Genomic DNA, 20,278 nt, shown 5'->3' with positions numbered 1-20,278 from the left:
AATAGACAAGAACGAATGACCACATGTGAAGTCTGTCTAATCTGTCTACTTGCCAATAGTATCTGGATGCAGCCTTTATGATGCAAGCTGCACTTAATGGAGTGAGTGATGTCACTGTGACGGGTAGGGTTGGTGGTTGGGCAAAGAGTTTAGAATGCTCTTTGGGTGGGGTCAGGTGAGCGTGTTAAAAAGCATTGGATGCAGCTCTGATTGCACTGCACCGAGTCTGCAGCCAGACCCCTCTCTCTTCTTGATGGCTTGTCTTGCTGTTAGAGGCCTATTTAAGCCTTGTTTTAACCAAGACCGTCTATGTTTAGATGGCTATTATACGTCATTTAAACACAAAAATTCTTAATAGTGTCGGTTAAAATTATTAAAGTCTTATTGGTGTAAATCTAAGTATTAATAAATAAGATAGACTATTTCGTATCAGTTCAAAGTTCATGTCTCTCATAAATAACGATATCTCCTGTACAGCTGGCACTTTTATCCTCCACACGGTCCTCCAAAGCCCTTTAATGGTATTGTTTTTGTTTGATATATCTGGGATCAGATATGTAAAATTGCTTCAGATAACACTGTAGTGTACTTGCGAACTTATAAACAGATCCCAGATCAGACTAACAACTTCCGCGCCTTGGGTATCCACAGCCACGCCTTTATAAAATACCCCAGTATATAAATATTTATCATAATATATCTAATTTAATTCACCATTAATACATACCTTTACTTAATTGCATTCATAGAATTATTTATAAATCGAAAGGTGATGCCAAGGTGTGTGTAAAAAACACATAAACAAAAAAAACAGGCAAGCTGTATAAGCCCCCCGCGGACTGTGTCCTTTCTCAGTTCTGAAGTAGACCTGCTGGAGCTCGCTAACGGGCCGCGTTTAATCCATTTATTTCTTTACAGTTTTGGGAGATTTGATATCATCTCATCTATCACGATGCTGAGCATGGTCAGCCGGCAACTCAGGAGCCATCCTGCCGTAAGTGAATGATGAATTCGGGACGATTTAATGCGTAAAAGACGATGGCAAAAGCGAGCTGTAGAAACGCCACCGCTAGCATGCTAGCATTTCTGCTAAGGAATGCTAGACATGCCACCAGTCTCCGAATAAACATTAAATAAACATTTCGACAACATGAAGTAAATTCGGTTATACTTTAATCAACACTTCAATTCACACTTTAGGAAAAAAAAAAGTGACTTAACGTTATTGTATTCAAGCAGTACACGCTGACATTGCTATCAAAGTATCTCAGTTCATTTATTAAATTACACTTATATGTAATCAGATTAAATTTGCTGTAAGTTATTAAAACGTTGAGTTCATACTCAATTCAAATTCATTAACTAGTCAATGTCTTCACAACTAATGTATATCAAAGAAGTCGCACAAGTAAACAGGCGTTTTAACGTGTTGGACGCTTTTATAACGATTGTTTATATAAATAAATGAGTAAATGTTGCATTTGAGTTGAATTAAGTGACAGTAAAACATGTTTTATTTTATGTGCGCACTTAATAATAGCATAAGTGCCCGTGAAAGGCCCGAGTGTCACGTGACTGGAGCTCAAGGACACAAAGTGCGGCCAAAAGACACCATGAAAAGACACGTTCACTTTTACACCTGTTAGAGAGTTATTCTACAACTTTATATTTGACTTTACTGCTTATGGTTTCTGAAAACGTGAAGATGTTTCCATAGATCTGGCATAATGTTTTAGGAGAAACTCTGGTTTAAGTTATTTAAAGGGTTAGTTCACCTAGAAATGAAAATTCTGTTATTAATTACTCACCTTCATGTTGTTCCAATCACCTGAGACTTTTGTTCATAGTCGGAGCACAAAGTAAGACATTTTAGATGAAATCTGAGAGCTGCCTCTACCTCCATAGAACACAACGGTCATGAGCTGTTCAAAGTCCAGAAAAGTTATCGAAAAGCTCAAAGAACACTTTTTTTGTGCCAGGAATAACTCTATAAAAATTACTTTTGGCCATTCTTTTCTTCCTCACCAGGGTGCGTGTTTACTACATGCAAAATGACATTTGCTTGTTGCACTGCTTAGTATTGGGAGAAACAAAGCTTTTTAAAGCTTCGACACAACTGAACCAATGGGTTATATGCACAATAAGTGTTTTTCAGCCAATGATGAACTTCCGGTGAAAGCTTTATGTGACTATTTTCAATTTCGTAAGGTTCTTTTTACAGCATTGATGATGTAGTTCAAATATAATAACTTAAGTAATCCATTTGCTTGTTAAAGCGTAAAAAAAAGACTTAAGACCGTTTAAATGCAGGTGCCGTCAGTACCAGCAGGCTAGCGCAGAACCTCCTTTGAAAATACTGGGGTAAAATTAATTTCCATATTTTAAAGACATGGCGCAGAAAAAAAATCAAATTTAATGCAGTGCTTCTTGTTTGGTCTGATACCTACTTCATAGTGCATCTCAGCCAGGCAGTGAAGATCGCTGGTTTAAAAAATTTTTATTTTTATTTTTTTAAAGAAATCAGTCTTAAATGCAGGTTTTTTTTTATTTTTTATTGTGTGTGGGATGACAATTCGCTGGAAGCCCTGGGCCAAGCTGACTGAAATGAAAAGTCCATGTGCATATACCCCATTTTATCACAAAATTAAGCAAATTTAAAGTGTTTAACGTGGCACATGCTAGGGACACCTGGTGATCAAAATTGTGTAAATTCAACAAACTCAGACAAAACATGCATTAGAATTGACATTCCAAGTAGGGCTTCAAAATATATCATTTGAGCATCAATATCGCAATGTGTGTGTGTGCGCGCAATAGTCACATCACAAGATATGCAATGTTGAGTTGGGATTATAGATGACCAGGAACCATAGGTCAAAGAGTTCAAAGCATTTTAATTTAGCATAAAGAAGTTTAATAAAGATTAATTTTGTTGAACAATTCAATGCATTATTTATATTTAATTATTCAATTTCTGCAACTGAATACTGTTTCTCTTTCCAGAAAAAACATTAAGCACAGTTTATTTCACTTTAATATTTGCTTTGTTGTTCATTTGACTATAGTTTATTATATGCATATAATAAGTTACATTAAAATATTATATTTATATTTCACTCCCCTATAAAATCATCCCAATCAATCTAAAGTCTTTGCAAGAAGAGTTTGTCATCTGGTAAAAATGTATTGCAATATATTATGTTTATATATATATATATATATATATATATATATCTCGGTAAATATGAGGTGATTTCACTTTCGAAATGCGGTATAAATTTATCCCATTTTGGCGTTTTTAATTCTTTTGAATGCATTCAAGTGCTGCTTGTCAATTTGACAAGGCTTCTATGTTTGTTCATGCTGTCAATTGCAGAAGAAATTATCAATAAAAGGTTTCTGATAAACCGCTGTGACAGCTGCAGGCGCTGTGTGACGCGCGTGTATGCAAGGGGGAGTCAGATTTTTCCAGGGAGTCGGATTGCGATTCAACACCGCCACTGCATGTTCCTCCATATCGTGTCAGTAATGGGTCATTCTTGAACGATTCGTTCATTTTAAACAAATCTTTTGTATGACTCATGGAGTGAATCATTCATTTGCTCATGCGCACATTCGCGCAAGTAGAGCTTGCATGCTACCTTGGGGTTGTCTGTTTCATGCAGAATGTGCATGTGTGGCCTTAAACCATATCGATATGAAAGATATTGGATAATCCCTCATCGCTTTGGGGAATCATATCGATATATCACCAGAACTCGATATACCGCCCAGCCCTAGTAGTGCTGTCCCAAATGGAACACTAATGTTTTCCTAAGCGGAAATTCAAACTGTTTCCCTGATGATATTTGACGGTTGCCACGTTGGTGAAATAAATGACCAAACTACCAAATAATAGCTGCCATGAGTATAACATTCACTATTACGAGGCGCTATAATCTCTCTTGTAGGAGAATTTTGCTTTCACAATCCAGAATAAATAAAGTATTCCAACATCAGTGCCCGAAAGCTCCGCCCCTTCCATGAAGTGAGCAAAGCAGCAGCCAATGAGTGTGTGTACAACATTCCAGACTTTATTTTACCGGTTGAATAAGTGCATTATGCGGGTATTTAAAGTGCACCTATTCTTTTTAGAGTTTTCAGTGTTAATGCACACTTACACTATTTATACTACAATATAATGTAGAAAAGTGGATGAGTGCGATTTTTGGACGCACCTTTAGTCTAAAATATTTTAATTTGTGTTCAGATGAACAAAGGTCTCGGAAGATTGGAATGACAGAATTTACATTTTTAGGTTAACTAACCCATTAAAGCTTTTTTTAGTTGTCATAACGCATAATTTGTGGACAGTTTTATTTAACAGTAATATTAGTCATTACTGTAATCTAGATCTGTGGTTCTCAACTGTAAATGTGTTTTAAATGGATTACTGTTTGTTTACTATCTTGTAAAATATCTATGCTGAAGCAAAACTGGTTGCGAACCACCAGATTAGATGGTCATCATTTAGTCATTGTTGCTTTATTTTTTGTCGTTTTGTTTTTGTTTTTGTTCATTTCTCACTATAGTTGATCCCACTGTTTATTTTCATTGGCGGCGGATGCACCATGTCTCTGTCATATCTGGCTCGCCTGGCCTTGCGTAACCCTGATGTCTGGTAAGCATCTGCTCTAATGAAAACTCATGTTCAAGCACTGACTGAGGAATTATTGTTATTAAATGAAAAAAAAAAAAACACTCAACCTCAAGTGGTTCCAAATCTAAACCAAAACCATTTTTCTGTTGAATGAAAAATCTTGAAAAATGTTAGAAACCAGGAGCCATTGACGTCTTTAGGAGAAAACAAAAATACGGTGCAAGTCATTAATGAACATTTTCCAAAACGTGTTCATTTGTCATTCACTGAAGAAAAAGGTCAACAGGTTTGGAACCAGTTGAGGGTAAGCACTTTATTTTGGGTGATCTTTCCCTTTCAGATTGAGGAATCTTAAAACCTCAACATTATCATTTTGGAGAGAACAACAGTGCTACTTTAATGAACATGCCATCTTGTATTTGCTTTTATGTATGGCCTGCTTATTTGTACACATCTACTTCATCTCCACAGCTGGGACAAAAAGAACAACCCAGAGCCCTGGAATAAACTGGGGCCCAATGATCAGTACAAGGTATGAAATGTTGCTATTTAAACCTAGTTGTTCTTAATGTAAAAGGTGTCCTCTTTTAATGAGATGTGAAGTTATGTAATATGTGTTTATATATTGTTCTTGGCATGGAATGGCCATAAGCTGTTGATGTGGCAATAAATAAACCAAAATTTTAACTTTAGTTAAGATGTATCTGCTGCTTATTGTGCTATTTTTTTTGTTTCACCGTGTTCAAAGTAATGCAGTGAATTAAATTGAAAACTGTGGAATTATCTTAAATGTCACAGAAAATCATTAGTACCGTTTTTTAAGTGTTTTTATTTACAGTAAAGCACTTTTAAATGGAAGTGAGTGGAACAAGTTGCTGCAGATCTCTAGACTTGCTACATTATTAAGTGATTTCTAACTTTTGACTGCCACTTTAACATAACAGAGCGTATTTCTGATTTCTCAAATTAATGATGTTTGCATCTGCGAGTTTTGCATAAATATTTGTTGCACATCTTGTATTCTTGCTGTGAAAATGCACAAATTTCTCTACATCTCAAATTTGTAAAGTGTTAACATCTAAGCCCTATTGGGGCTATTTAATCCTAATCACTTCATGCGTTTTTACTGATCAGATATCTCTCTAATCGTGAAAGGATAGTTGTAAATGGCCCCTGAAACTCCTTTGAGACTGATATAAATCTGATTGGCCATAATGCTTTAGGAGGTGGCCTGGGAAGCATTCCAGTCAAAACTGGACTGGTCTAAATGCATATGGTTTTTTGAAACCACATTTGCAAAATTTTACTCCTCCTAAAATGTAAAAAAAATTAAATTTTCTTGTGAGAGTATGTTATATTATGTAATAAGATATAACAACGCTAATGTGAGACCCATCGGCAGTCCCAGTAGATTTCTTTTCTTTTATTTTGTTTCGTTCTATTTTTTTCCAGTCATAAATCATTAAGTGATCAATGTGTTTTAATTAATATCAAACGGCAGCATTAACAACAGAAACGCATCTCACACTTGCCTTTGTGAATGGAGAGAAAAAATTATTTAAAAAATGGCATTTCTTTTCATTTACAAAGGTAGAATGTTTTGTTTTTGGGTGTAGATTATACACTGATTAATGTAAACTCTTGACAGTTTAAGTACAAAGCCTCCTATAGCCTACGTATTTTATCATTTGTTTTTGCTGAAAAAAGATATATAAAATACTGTAAATAAATAAATATTGTAAAAACATCATATTAGCGAAACATTAACATGCTAAAAACTTCCTATTAAAATAGAATTTAATTTAGATTATAACCTTTTCAAATGTGGGAAATCTGGCATCCAAATATGTTTTTGACCAGTGTTTCCCAACCCTGTTTCTGGAGGCACACCAACAGTACATATTTTGGATGTCTCCCACATCTGACTAGGCATGGGCTGGTATAAGATTCTGATGGTATGATAACCTTGGATAAAAAGATTACGATATCACGGTATTGTGATTACTACTGTAAAATATTTTCTTTTTAAATGTCTTGGTAATAAACTAAAACTTTTTTTCCCCTTTGAAAACAATATATTTATTGTTTTAATAGATTTATATGTTGGAGCAGTAAACATGTCTGGCTGAATAATAAATTCATTGACTTCCGCTGTCTTCATTAGTTTCATAAACACTGATTTCTTTACAATTTAAAACAGCATATTTGGATATCTTTTCTGCTGGAGATACTGTTGTCCTAAAAAAACAAAAAAAAGTAAACAAAAAATATTACACATACCTTAGGAACTTTATTAATGTAAATGTTGCCGGTTTTAAAACCTTTAATTTTTTTAAACCGCGGTACACTGAAAAAAATTATTCAAAGATGATTCCTTGGATTTACTCAATTTTTTATGTTGAGTGGTTGTAAACAATTTATTTGGGCTGAATTTAAACAAACAAACAAATCAAGTTGAACATTATTAAATTTAATTTGTTTGTTTAAATTCAACACAAATAAATTGTTTGCAACAGTTTTGCATGAAACACTTTTTTTCAGTGTATACCTTAATACCTATACCTATATCTGACCCATTAATTTCAGGTTTTGGACTCTTTTAATGTTCTGATGAGTTAAATCAGGTGTGTTTCGCTAGAAAGAGGTTAAAAATGTTTTGTTTGTGCCTTCAGGAACAGGGTTGGGAACACCCTGGTTTTTTTTTCGACCAGGGGTTTCCAAACTTTTCAGCCCGAGACCCTGAAAATAACATTGCCAGTGACTCGTGACCCCTAATATCCTCTGAGCTGGTTATAAATATAGAAACCTTGCATGCAGTGATGCACACACACCAATAGGCCTAAATCTTTTTTTTTCCATGTATGCGAGTGCTTTAATATGCCAGAAAATTTAACCTGATGCCATAAAGTCAGTCTGCTGCATCTGACGTTATTGCTGTGACTTTAATATAATGTAATCACCCCAAGGGTTGCAATCCAATAGAAAAAAATGAAAGGCTGTAACCAGGGCTTGACATGAAATTTTTTGATCACCAGCCACTGTTGCTAGTAGTTTTCCAGCTTTACTAGCCACTCGCCATTTTCTCTAGCCACAATTTTATTGTTAGGAGAATATATTTTATACACATAAATATGACTTTGCCATGCTACAATGACTGGATTTAGATTTTGCTTTATCTACACATGCCTCCTCATTCATTTTACTTGTGTCGTGTATGAGCTTGCTCAATAATTATGAGCAAATGGGTCATGGTTTCATAGCATTACAATTAGTTTTTATTTCACATAATTTTCAGAGCTCTAAATGAAGGATTTACCAAATTTATCTCTGACTAAACCAAACATAAACAATTAATTAGTTCTTGGCCACAAGTTTTAAATGTTTCAAAATAAGCAAAATATAACTGTATACTATACTTTTTATTTAACAAAACGTATGCACAGTAATCTGTCCTGGCTAAAGGTCCCAGATCACCAGTTAACTACACATAAATGGGAAGTTAATCTCCCATTAAAGCGACATTATTGTAAAAAAATGATAATTAAACCATATTAATGCAAAAGAAAGCAGGTAAAGAACATACCGTGTGATAATGAAAGAATGATCACACACACATGGTTAACGTTAGACCCATAAATAATGTTTAAAGAACGGTTAAAGCGAAAGCAACCTGGGCTGTTTACAAAAAGACAAATCTGGAAATCTTGAAAGCAGCAAGACTGCGGGTGCGTATTCATAGTCTAGTCTATTTGAAAGAGAACCGATCACATCAGTTGCGTTTCTAGGCACAGTTGCATCATGCTGGGAAACTGGAGCGCGTATCACCTCAGCTGTTAGCGCGAGTGATTATCCTCTAATTTGATATTTACCTGCTTCCTATTGCTCGTGCGAACGCAATTATTTTTGTCAGTCGTGTTGCTTTGCTTTCATATTGGACCATCCTTATTGTCGAACCCTGCTTTTAAGAGTTATTTTCTGGGAAAATGATTTTCAACCAGCCAAAGTGGCTAGTGAAAGTGGTTATTTAACCCGCCACTGCTGAAATCTACCCGCATTTGGCAGGTGTTAATGTCAAGCCCTGGCTGTAACCATAAACTACTAATTTTAACTTCAGTAGACAATGGATAAAATATGGTAATTCTAATGGTTTAATGAAATTAATTAATTATTTGTAAATCACCAAGCGGCATCCCCTCCCCTCTTCATTGTCCTGTGACCTCCACCCCCACTTTGGGAACCACTGTTTTAGACAACCTTACATGCTTTATTATTAAAAATACAGACCTTTTATTGTTTCTTTAAAATGTAGACTTGGGCATGTTTTGCTTTTACAGTTTCTGGAATGCTTTGCTCTGTGGATTTATTTTTATGGATTGAGAGACAACTGAAAGCTATAGTCTGTTCTAATGGCTTAAACTTTTTGATTGGATTCAGAACACTCTTTTAATGTGATGATAAAGCACTCTTGAAGACGTTTAGCCTCTAGCACGCAGTAGTAATTTAGAGTCTAAAAGCTAACTGACCAGCGTATGTGGTGTTAGCAAAGCGCTTAAAGCTGCCATTGTTGCTTGAGCACCTAAGGGGATCCTATTAAAAGATGTGACTGAAAGACCGTATCAGGACCTAATCTCGGATCTAAATGAGTTTAATTCATTAAGCGCTTCATAAGCTCATTTTATGTGTTGCGTTAGCTGGTACAAATCTAATCAAGCTCGTGTCTTAATGCGAATTTGATGTGGAGTCGAGTTCAAGTTCAATATTTAAACAGGCAGTGTGGAGTTAATGGATTTTGCAGAGTGCATGTTGTTAAACTGCTTGTTTTGTATTCTCAATTTCCTTTTCGTTTTTCCTCTTCAAGTTCTACGCCGTGAACATGGACTACAGCAAGCTGAAGAAGAACGGTCCTGACTTTTAAATGCATCCAGACACCAAGTGCTGGACCAAAGGTTTAAAACAAACTAAAGATCAACAAGATGTCCGCACACTTTTCCTCAACGGCCCTTGTTTCTAAATTAATTTATGCAAAGAGACTAAATTGCACATTGTTGTCTTTGCTGGGTCCCTGTTTAACATCTATGATGTCTCTTGTACTTTCTCTTGGTTCTTTGTAGTCAGATTTGATTAATAAAGGGTTTTTCCCAACATACATCGAAAAACTTTTTGCGTCATGATTGTCTATGTTCACGAGACTAAAGTAGTCATCACGTTTACTTTAGCAATAGCAATATTTCCATACAAAGATGTAAATTATGCTGCATCCCAATTCGCATGCTTGTACATCGCCCTAAAAGTGTACTTTTTTGTAATGGAAACATTTGGGACGTACTACCTCATTAACAGATCGTTGTGTTGCTTGGTTATGAGACCTGTCAATCATGCACATTTCTGTCATTTAATTTCCTTTCTTATTGGAGAAGCAGCAGGATGCTAATCTTCAACAACGAGTCTTTCATGCAGAGAAGTCTCCTCAGGTCTTTGGATAATTCTGCATTCAGAAGTAAATGTCTAAACATGTTTTTTTAATGTAAGTTCAGTATTGTTGTTGCACAGAAAACACGGTTTAAATATTTTCCAGTGGGCTAGATATTAATTAACACTCATACAAACATCTTTACCAAAGCCTCTCTATTTGACGGTTGGTCTTGTTTATCCATCATGATTGTATTTTATTTACACTTTTCACCCATGTTTGTAGTTCTAATAGAATTCACGTCCAACGTGTAATGTACTGTGGGCAGTATCAGCAATTAGAGTATGGACGCTTCTAAAATTGACCGAAAATTATAAACCATCCGGAAACCTTTGGCATACTCTTTTCAACACACAGTGCTATGACTTGGAACATACGAATTTTATTTTCAAATACTATTTTGGACGGATAGTATGTGAATTGGGAAGCAGCATTATACTTATGGGAAAACATTTGTGATTAAAGAACTGTTTACATCCAGTGAGTCAAAGAGAACAAAATTGTCACTTTCTGATAAAAGTGCCAAATATCAAAAAGAAAAATTGAGTTTTCTGTGGTAGGAGAAACCACTGTTGGCCTTTTTTCTTACATAGTAAATTACTTGCGCCTAAAGATTAAGACAAAACACAATGGCCACATGGTGACTTCGTCCATTAATGCATTTCCATCATGCCAGTTTTTTCACAAAATCTCATTGTTTTATGCGCATGTTGGAATTTAGTCTTTAAATGTGTTTCCATTATAGTTAATGGACTTAAAAAAATATTTCTTTAACGGGTAATATTTATGCTACTCACAGCTCGATCATGCAGGTTTAAACTTTTCAACATCAGGAAATTCAGACACTTCCTAACAAATCATGCTGCACAACATTCTCTAAGGTCTTGCTATTTCAAGTCTAGCTGGATTTCCATCTTGAACCCTTAAACCTCTACAGATGATCCAGAACTCTGCAGCACGTCTGGTTTTCAATGAGCCCATGTAACACCTTATCTTTCTGCATTGGTTACAATGTGTTTAATGTGCCTATTACACACCATTGTGTAATAATCTTGGATCAGTGCAAACTATACTGAAATTTCATCGACTAGCCAGCTAATCCGGCTTCATGTTACAGAACCAGGTGTTAAAAATCTGATAAGTCTACTTGAAATCCTGCAGATGACCGCTTTAAAGCTTCTGAACTATTTTCCAATTTTGTGTGCCTTTTGCTTCAGACATCAGTCAGTTGTCTGTGATTGTGCTGTCTTGAGGCTGAGGATGTTCGTTAACCACATCTAATCCACTCAATTTATGTGCATTTTGGAATATCACCTACAAAATGCTGGAAAAGCATACTTAAAAAAAAAGGTGCTTTAAAAAAAAACATATGTGCACAACTGAGTAGAAAATGGCTGTGATGGGACATTAATCGACAAACCAGCAGACCGACCACACTAGAATATCCTAAATGTTTTGTTCTTTCTAAAGCCCCTAAGCTAAAGTCCATCATTACAGTGGTTTGGAGTTATTATAAACGGATATTTATTATATAAAAAGGCCCTCTGTGACTTCTACCACAGCAAATTTCTATATATATATATATATATATATATATATATATATATATATATATATATATATATATATATATATATATATATAGTTTATCAGGAAGTAAAGACTTTGTTCTCTGTGACTCTGTGAAATAGTGCTTTGTTTACAAGTGTTTTATGAACTATTACAGTTTGGCACAAGTTTAATTATCTTTGGATGGAAACACAGCTTGTAGCTTTAGCTTTTTAGGAAGGTTGCTGAAAGTAGGGGACCCCTGGTTGAGAATCACTGCACTGTGGAGTCAAGGGAGTTGTTTTCTTAGTTGAAGTAGTTTCGAGGTGCCAACATAAAGAAATATTGTTCGGCTCTTGACCTTCAAAAAAATCTAGCCAAGTTGCTAAACCCACGAGGCACAGTTTATGATGTTGAAATTGATTTGAGCTGCCAAACCGGACAGCATTTTCGCTGAAAGGTTTCTGTATAGATGAGAGTGTGATGTGTATGTTCAAAGTCCTTTACTACAACACCTCCAGAATTAAACGGTGGAAGCGCTGTGATGCTGCAGCAGGTAATTGGGAGTGTATAAGTGAAAATCAAGACTTCCCGCCTCTCCTCACAAGGCTCTTGGACTTGAAGGATGGTAATCAACACCCCTCGGTTTTTCTGGCTGACGACAAACCCCCTCAGATGCACAAAAAGCGCCCTCCAGTGGAGGTATGTAAGATGGCAACTGGAAATGTAGCTGGTTCATGGACCAATCAGAACATCATGATGGAAAAACGTGAGGTATGTGTGTGTTTACAGGATTGGTTGTGAAATATAAAATATACAAAGATATAAGTGTAACAAAAACTCTGAGATTTGTGCAGTGGTTGTCCATGTTTTTTTCCATGAAGGGAAAAGTTTGAGAAAAGCTCCAGGTTATATAGGTGTATTGTAAAGAGACTTCATTGTCTATAATTCTTATGTGCTTGAGCTTTCAGTATATACTTGTTATACAGTGTATATTAGTCCTTACTGTTAATTTTATCGACATTTATTTCAGTAGTTGACTGCTTCTCATCCACTTAACCTGCCAGATATTCTTTCCTTTTGGGAACAATTTGGATGGCGTTGTATAATATTTATAGAGGACCTATTATGCTCCTTTTATAAGATCTAAAATACCTCTCCAATATCCCTGGAGTGTGTAGTGGAAGTTTCATCTCAAAATACCCCTCGAATAAGGTTTTATAACTTCTTGAAACTGGCCATTTTAGGCTTTGACTGTCGCTTTAAATTCAAATGAGATTGTGCTCTCTTCTAAAGAGAGTGGAGCTGCAAATGTCTGAGTCAGCAAAGTGGCAGATTCAAAACAAGACTAAGGTGTTATGCTAATGAGGGAGAAAGTGTCACTAGTGGGCGGGACTTTCCCCTTGCGATGACGTACAAAAGGAGAATGTCAGTGAAAGTGTTTCTGCAGACTGTTTTTATCAAGTGTGCTTATAATAAATAAAATTAATACATTTTTACAATTAGAAACTGGTTATATACACAAACTGTTGCCACGAAACATTGTTTAAACCTTTTATAAAAGTGATTTTTGCATAATAGGTCCCCTTTAATACTGATAACAAAGATTCGGGTTGAGTTTCTTTGTTGGTTTATATCCTATTCGATCAGGGCAGGATAGGTGTGGGGCCAGAGGGGCACTGGCCACTGTTTAAATCGGTTTGGCCCCTGTCCTTTAAGTCATAGCTGATTTATATCAAAGCTCAGACATAAAGATGTGCTTCAATCCTGTTGAACGCCGGTTGATACCTGCTACTTCAGCTATTTTCTTATATACCAGGCAAGTGCTTTCATCGACTTTTTTAAGTGCTGTAGATCGACTGCCTTCTGAAACAGGGATTTAAACTGTTACAATGTTGCTTGACGTGGTTCGCTTTTAGACAAGTGTTTTAAAATGTTCAGAAATAGATAATTATACACACAAGTAGAATAAGCATGTCATTTGTTGATCAGAGTTACAAGGTTTGGCAATTCTGCTCATAGTCTCCCATATTTGTTGATGCAATTATTTTCTTTGTCACAGAAACTCTGCAGTTAAAATTATGATTTTCTGATATGTCACACATGCACATGTGAAAATACCCCCTGAAAATATGAAAGGCCTGTATACAAATATGTACAGTTGAAGTCAGAATTATTACCCCCCCTTTGTTTTTGTTTTTTTTGTTTTTTTTCTTTTTTAAATATTTTCCAAATGATGTTTAACAGAGCAAAGAGATTTTCACAGTATGTCTGATAATATTTTTTTCTTCTGGAGAAAGTCTTATTTTTTTATTTCACCTAGAATAAAAGCAGTTTTTAATTTTTAAGGTCAAATTATTAGCCAATTTAAGCTATATATTTTTACGATAGTCTACAGAACAAACCATCATTTTACAATAACTTGCCTAATTACCCTAACCTGCCTAGTTAACCTAATTAACCTAGTTAAGCCTTTAAATGTCACTTTAAGCTGTTTAGAAGTGTATTGAAAAATACCTAGTCAAATATTATTTACTGTCATCATGGCAAAGATAAAATAAATCAGTTATTAGAGATGAGTTATTAAAGCTATTATGTTTAGAAATGTGTTGAAAATCTTCTCTCCAATAAACAGAAATTGGGGTAAAAATAAACAAGTGCTTATAGTTCAGAGGGGCTAATAATTCTGACTTGTACTTGTATATACATATACATTGTAATGGGTCAAAAAGAGTAAGCCTATATGTTCGAAACATGTAGTGCAAGCATGAATTGAATAATTTTGCCCCCCTCTGTAAACCCCTGGGCCCTGTCTTTAAAAAGACCTAGATCTGTCACTGCATTCAATCTAAAAATATTCCAAAAAAATGTAATGGAGTATAGTCCGAGTGCATCTAGCCTATAACTGCTAAATAAAATTCTATTTGTGACTTTCATTTCTTTCAGTTGGCTGAATATTTGGGAAAAGTGTGCCTAAATCAAAGAGATTCATTCTTTATTCTACAGTACTCTTTTAACACGATGCACTTGTATGGGGAATTAAAGATATTTGTTTTTTACTTCAGGAACGGTGTTTTGTATTTGGGAGGAAATAAATAGATGTTTGGTTTGTCACCAGGGTTATTTTTAGTCCCTTTAAATTTACATTGGTTGACTGAAGTAGTGGAAAAAGATAGATGTAGGCCTACATATAAATTATTTTCACATATTTAGAAATACTTTTCCCATCACACCTGCTTCGGTGCAACTTTATTTTGAAATAGCTGCAAGCTTTGCAGTTCAGTTGCTTACACAGGGTGTTCTTATAAATCCAGTCCCCTGAACGGAACAAGCCTCTTTTAGCTGTTTCTTCTCCGGTAATACCATTTTTCCTGTGCTTGATGACTTTGGTAAATGTCAGTGGGGCGCGCGCGCATCTCTTCCCTCCGACAGCAGAAAGAGCTCGAGAAGATGAGCGGCAAAATGTCAAGGAGACCTTCGCGTGCCAGCGGCTTTAAAACTTCACCCGCCTCCGCAAAGGTTATTTCACACTTTCGCTGATAATGAAAGAATTGTTACGATGGCTGTTAAGTTGGGAGAGTGTTCCTACCTAGTGATTTCAGTGATGGGCTAAAAACAGATAAGTTAAAGGGGATGAAAGCCACTGCAGCCGTTTTACTAACTTCTACCAGTGTCAAAAAGATTGGCTCTATCCGAAACAGCGTCGTATACAGAATCTACATGTCGAGTTGCCTTCCGCCATGTTTACGGCCATTTCGCACGTGCTGAGGAGCGCACATCGACGTAAACCAATGCAAATCATCCCACAGAAAAAGCCGACTGTTTCAGTACAGAATGTAGAGATAAAAATCCGACTACCTTTTCTGTACTAAAAATGGAGTTTACTAACGTGTAGATACCTTTATAAATGCTTTTTGTGTGTCTGAGAAGCTGAAAATGTACATTAAATATTCACAAAAGTGAACTAGAGAAGCCATGCAAGCTTACAGAAGGAGCGGATCAAATAAGTCATTTATTAGTGAGTATTAACGAAGTGCCACAGGAAAACATTTCCATATGTTATGATTTTCTTTATTTGTGGTGTGAGTGCTTGGTTTATTGCACATCTTTGTAAATAATACTAGGCTTAAGAGATCAACAGACACCCGTGTTCCAAATTCCCAGAATGTATCTGTTCCATTCTCTATATCCTCATTCAAAATTCCCTACATTAGTTTCCTATGTAGTCCACTTAAAGGAGTGAATGAAAATGTCTTGAGTCAATTCTAGCACTGAGTGCACAGAGTGATGCAATTTTATTTGTGTTTTGCCAGTTGATAAAACTCTCAGACAGATTAGATTTTCAACTTGGTCAGACCCTGGCTGCGATTCTCTAAATGAACACTTAGTGAGCTCTCTATTATAAATTTTGAAAAGTATTTAGATTTCTGTTATGTATAAAAATGATAATGAACAATTAAATAATTTATTCAGAAATGTACACCATTAGGATTCTGTAGTGGATGCCATTTTGAGGGCAGACACAGAAGTTAATTTGCTGTGCAAACTCTCACAATGCATTATAGGTATTCTTTAGAAACGATTAACCTAAAAAGCATTACAGCTAATGCTAACACTGCCTCTATGCAGTGGTGGAAAGAGTACTGAAAAAAAAATCATACTTAAGTACCAATACTTGCCTAAAAAGGTTGATGCACGTACATGTAAATTGTGGATATGTGTAAATGTAGCATTCTGTAGTGCATTTAGTTATTGCCCAGCAGGCACACAACGTAATAAGACAGTAATATTAGGTTATATTTAGGTTGTGATGTCCAATAACGACGAGCCAACAATGTCAAGACAAAATCTTAAACCAACATCATATTGATGTCAAATACTGACATTCCTCAGGTATGGCAACCAAAACCCAACATCTGACAGACGTCATAGTGGTAACATCAGTAGATGTTGATTTTAGGTTGGACGTTTTCTAATCCCCATAGACAAGAAAAAATAAAATAGTGACTGCAGGTTGAAGGAAAATAGTAGAGTAAAAGTACAGATGCAGCACTAAAAGTGTACTTAAGAGAAAGTAAAAGTACACATTTTTAAAACTACTTTAAATTACAATTCCTGAGCAAAAACTACTCTGCTACAGAATTTGTAATTTGTTACTTTACACCACTGCCTCTATAGCAGTACACAAAGGAGGCCAAAAAACGATATATGGTTGACTTAGACGTGCTTCACCTGGCCAAGTTACAGGATTTCCAATGATAAGACACTCCCCCATAAGACTCTACACCAATCTCTGGTTGACTGTACATTGGTTGTACACCCTTGCATTGTGACTGATTTAGAGTTACTTTGAATGGCTGCCAAGGGATACAGCTCAAGCCCGTAGCCACCCTGGTGAAAGGGGTGGTTCTTTTTTCTCTTTTCAAAAAGTCGACCTTTTTGCAGTTATTTGCCTCGTTTTCTACTTAATCGTGAGATTTTAATACTGTATTTTAGTGACATTTTAAGCACTGTTTTTAGCTGTATTAGCTTGTCCGATGGTCATCATAACCACACTTTTTGATGTACCAAAAATATTTCCCAACGATTTCCAAAAAGGAAACATAAATAAATACTTTTTTTTTTCAACACAAATGTATTCCATCATATATCATTAGACAGAAAATAGGAATCTGTCAAGTTTTAAATTAAAAACTAACCTATTGCCATTTATTAGGCAAGTAACACACTGGTCAGCACATTCACCTTTTCACACCTACACAAATGTAAACATAATAATAAAAATAATAATGTCGATATTTGTGATTTTTCTAGCCTTTCTTGTAAAAAGTACATTTGCAAATTCAAGAATAACAATAATAGCTAATTAGTATTCATATTAATTTTAATATGGTCCGCTTTTGATGACTTTACTTATGTTAGATTGTATGTTTTCTTGCGCAGCTGGATGTTGGACTCTTGAAAATGTTAGCACTGGCCAAAATTGATTAGCTGAAGTCACACTGAAGCGACAGCCAACAGAGAATTCCACTTGGGCTTAAAGCCTTTCCGATGGTTTATTTTCACTATTAATGATGGCATAGCAGTCAAAATAGGACAAACAAGCTCATGTATGGGACAATACAATATCCCCCCCCCCCCCCCCACCCCACCCCCCCCACGGCTACAAGCCTGGAGCTGCAGCAGGAAATTAACCAGAACAAATGACCTATTAAATTGTTTTTTACCAATGTCTACATCAAATCACAACACTAGACCTCTTTACATTACTCAGATTAATGTGAAAATATTAGTTGTTGTTGTACAGTGTCAGAAACATCATGCTGTATTGATGTGTGCAGCACGCTCCGTACCAGCAGATGTATCCCTTGTAGACTTAAATTAGGGCACTATTCAAAGGGGACGATTTCAGATACACCCAATGACAAATGAAGAGTGTTTCTGATTGGCTGGGGCAATGCAGGCCACTCTCTACTGTTCAGAATCCTTCTGTTGTGGTTGTTTACAGGGTGTAGGACAGGTACAAAGACTAATGTGACAGAAATAATAATGTAATGTGCTATTCATAGACATAATGCCTGCAGTGAAATTGAGAATAATTAAGACAAAACATTAGAAGTGTTGTCAAACTTGGATAAACAGGTCAGGTGCTCATTAGGTGTAACTTTATCAAAGAAAGTAACAGATTTCATTTTAATTGTGCCCCTATATGAATGTGTCATAATGAACAGTGATTGAAAACTGCATTTTTAGTGTGTGATAGAAACACAAAGGAGGGAAGTCAGCGAAAATGCAGTATAGTTTTTAAAGGGGTCGTCCAGAGTGTATTTTTAAGGCTTGGTTGTGTTAATAAGATGCAAAGCAATGTGTGCTCATGCTTTATTTGTAGAAAATCACGTTATTTTTTCATATATCCTACTTTGATTACATACAGCTACCCAACTAACATCAACGACTGTCATAAACCGTAGTTCCTCTGAAGACCAAGAGGCTCTGATTGGTCAGCTAACATAATGTGCTGTGATTCGCAGATCAGCTCCACATCACCAGGAAGCTTTTCCATTATAACATTACAGCGCCTCTGGCCACCCCCCTTGTGTATAAGCGTAACCTGAAGGGTTTATGACATCATTATCCCGGATGTATTTTTTTGTATTCCCCAAACTGTAGGCTTTGCTAAGCTAACTCTGTAAATCCAATGTCTCCCTTTGCATTGAACTTTAAGCGTCTTACATTCAGAGATGTTGTTTATGTTCACACAGCTATATTACACATCAACTAAAGTTTAAAATATGAGACCGTAGTGGACCACCCCTTTAAATCACTCTCACTCTCTTCATTCCATGCTATTCCTGTTCTTCTTTCCAGCAGAGATATGATTGTTCATATGTGAGCGACCGCTGTGTATTCAAAAGCGATGACTACAAAACGGACTGATGTTTGGTTGATCAGGCTGTGTCACCCTGGAGGTCAGTCTCACAAATCAGTCATCTGCCTTCCTGACCTCTGACCTGCCAGTGCTCGTGGGCCTTTGTGTCAGATCGAGCTGCAGGTAGAATATAATGAGTGCGTGAGGGGAGAAAGTGTCACAGTGCTGAGGAAGATCTACTGCAGGTCAGATGCAGGATCAGTACGCTCGGAAAAAGAAACGGTCACACACACACACACACTGAGAGAGAATTATTAGCTCCCTGTCAAAACGTCTCTTAAATGTTTTTTTAGTGTGGCCCCACACCGGTTTCTGCCAACAGTCTGAAATTTTCCATTTCTGGACATGGTAGAGGAACCAAAATGATGTTAAAGGCACAAAATGTAAGATTTTTTTCATTAAAATATCCAAAAATCACTAGAACAATTCAAGTTTATTGGTATAGCGCTTTTGACAGTTATTATTGTTTCACAGCAGCTTTACAAAAGGTGCACATTATTGCTTTACAATCAAATTAAGTTAAAGTTAACACAAATTTCTAATCAGCCAATCACATGGCAGCAACTCAATGCATTTAGGCATGTAGAAATGGTCAAGATGATCAGCTGCTGTTCAAACCGAGCATCAGAATGAGGAAGAAAGGTGATTTAAGTGACTTTTAATGTGACATGGTTGTTGGTGCCAGACGGGCTGGTATGGGTATTTCAGAAACTCCTGATCTACTGGGATTTTCATGCGCAACCATCTCTAGGGTTTACAGAGAATGGCCTGAAAAAGAGAAAATATCCAGTAAGCGGCAGTTCTGTTAGTGCAAATGCCTTGTTGGTTCTAGAGGTCAGAGGACAATGGCCAGACTGGTTCCAGCTGATAGAAAGGCAACATTAACTCAAATAACTACTCATTACAACCGAGCTATGCAGAAGAGCATCTCTGAACGCACAACATGACAAACCTTGAGGTAGATGGCTACAGCAGCAGAAGACCACACAGAGTACGAGTAAGGTGTAACTAATAAAATGGCCAGTGACTGTATGCTTTGCCGTCTTATGAACTTGCATTATCCCAAATGCCATGCTAATGACATCGTACACCCTTGATTCCTAAATTGGCTTTATAGAAAACGTTAATGCCAAAGACACCAGTGTTTCTCAATCTTGGTCCTATATATTTGCATATAATCTGCATATTTTGC

General features: G+C 36.2%; 1 protein-coding gene across 1 annotated transcript; it reads left to right on the top strand.

Moving 5' to 3' along the window:
* Positions 1 to 842: 842 nt before the first annotated feature.
* On the top strand, positions 843 to 9,795 carry ndufa4a (NDUFA4 mitochondrial complex associated a). Its single transcript, XM_056453328.1, has 4 exons — positions 843 to 994; positions 4,572 to 4,660; positions 5,111 to 5,171; positions 9,498 to 9,795. Exons 1-4 carry the CDS (start codon positions 953 to 955, stop codon positions 9,552 to 9,554), a joined length of 249 nt encoding a protein of 82 aa, XP_056309303.1. The 5' UTR covers positions 843 to 952; the 3' UTR covers positions 9,555 to 9,795.
* The last annotated feature ends 10,483 nt before the right edge of the window (positions 9,796 to 20,278 follow it).

The sequence above is a fragment of the Danio aesculapii genome, chromosome 3, assembly GCF_903798145.1.
Source record: "Danio aesculapii chromosome 3, fDanAes4.1, whole genome shotgun sequence".
Taxonomy (NCBI): domain Eukaryota; kingdom Metazoa; phylum Chordata; class Actinopteri; order Cypriniformes; family Danionidae; genus Danio; species Danio aesculapii.
The sequence above is the reverse complement of the archived record's forward strand: the minus strand, read 5'-3'. Positions and strand labels throughout refer to the sequence as shown.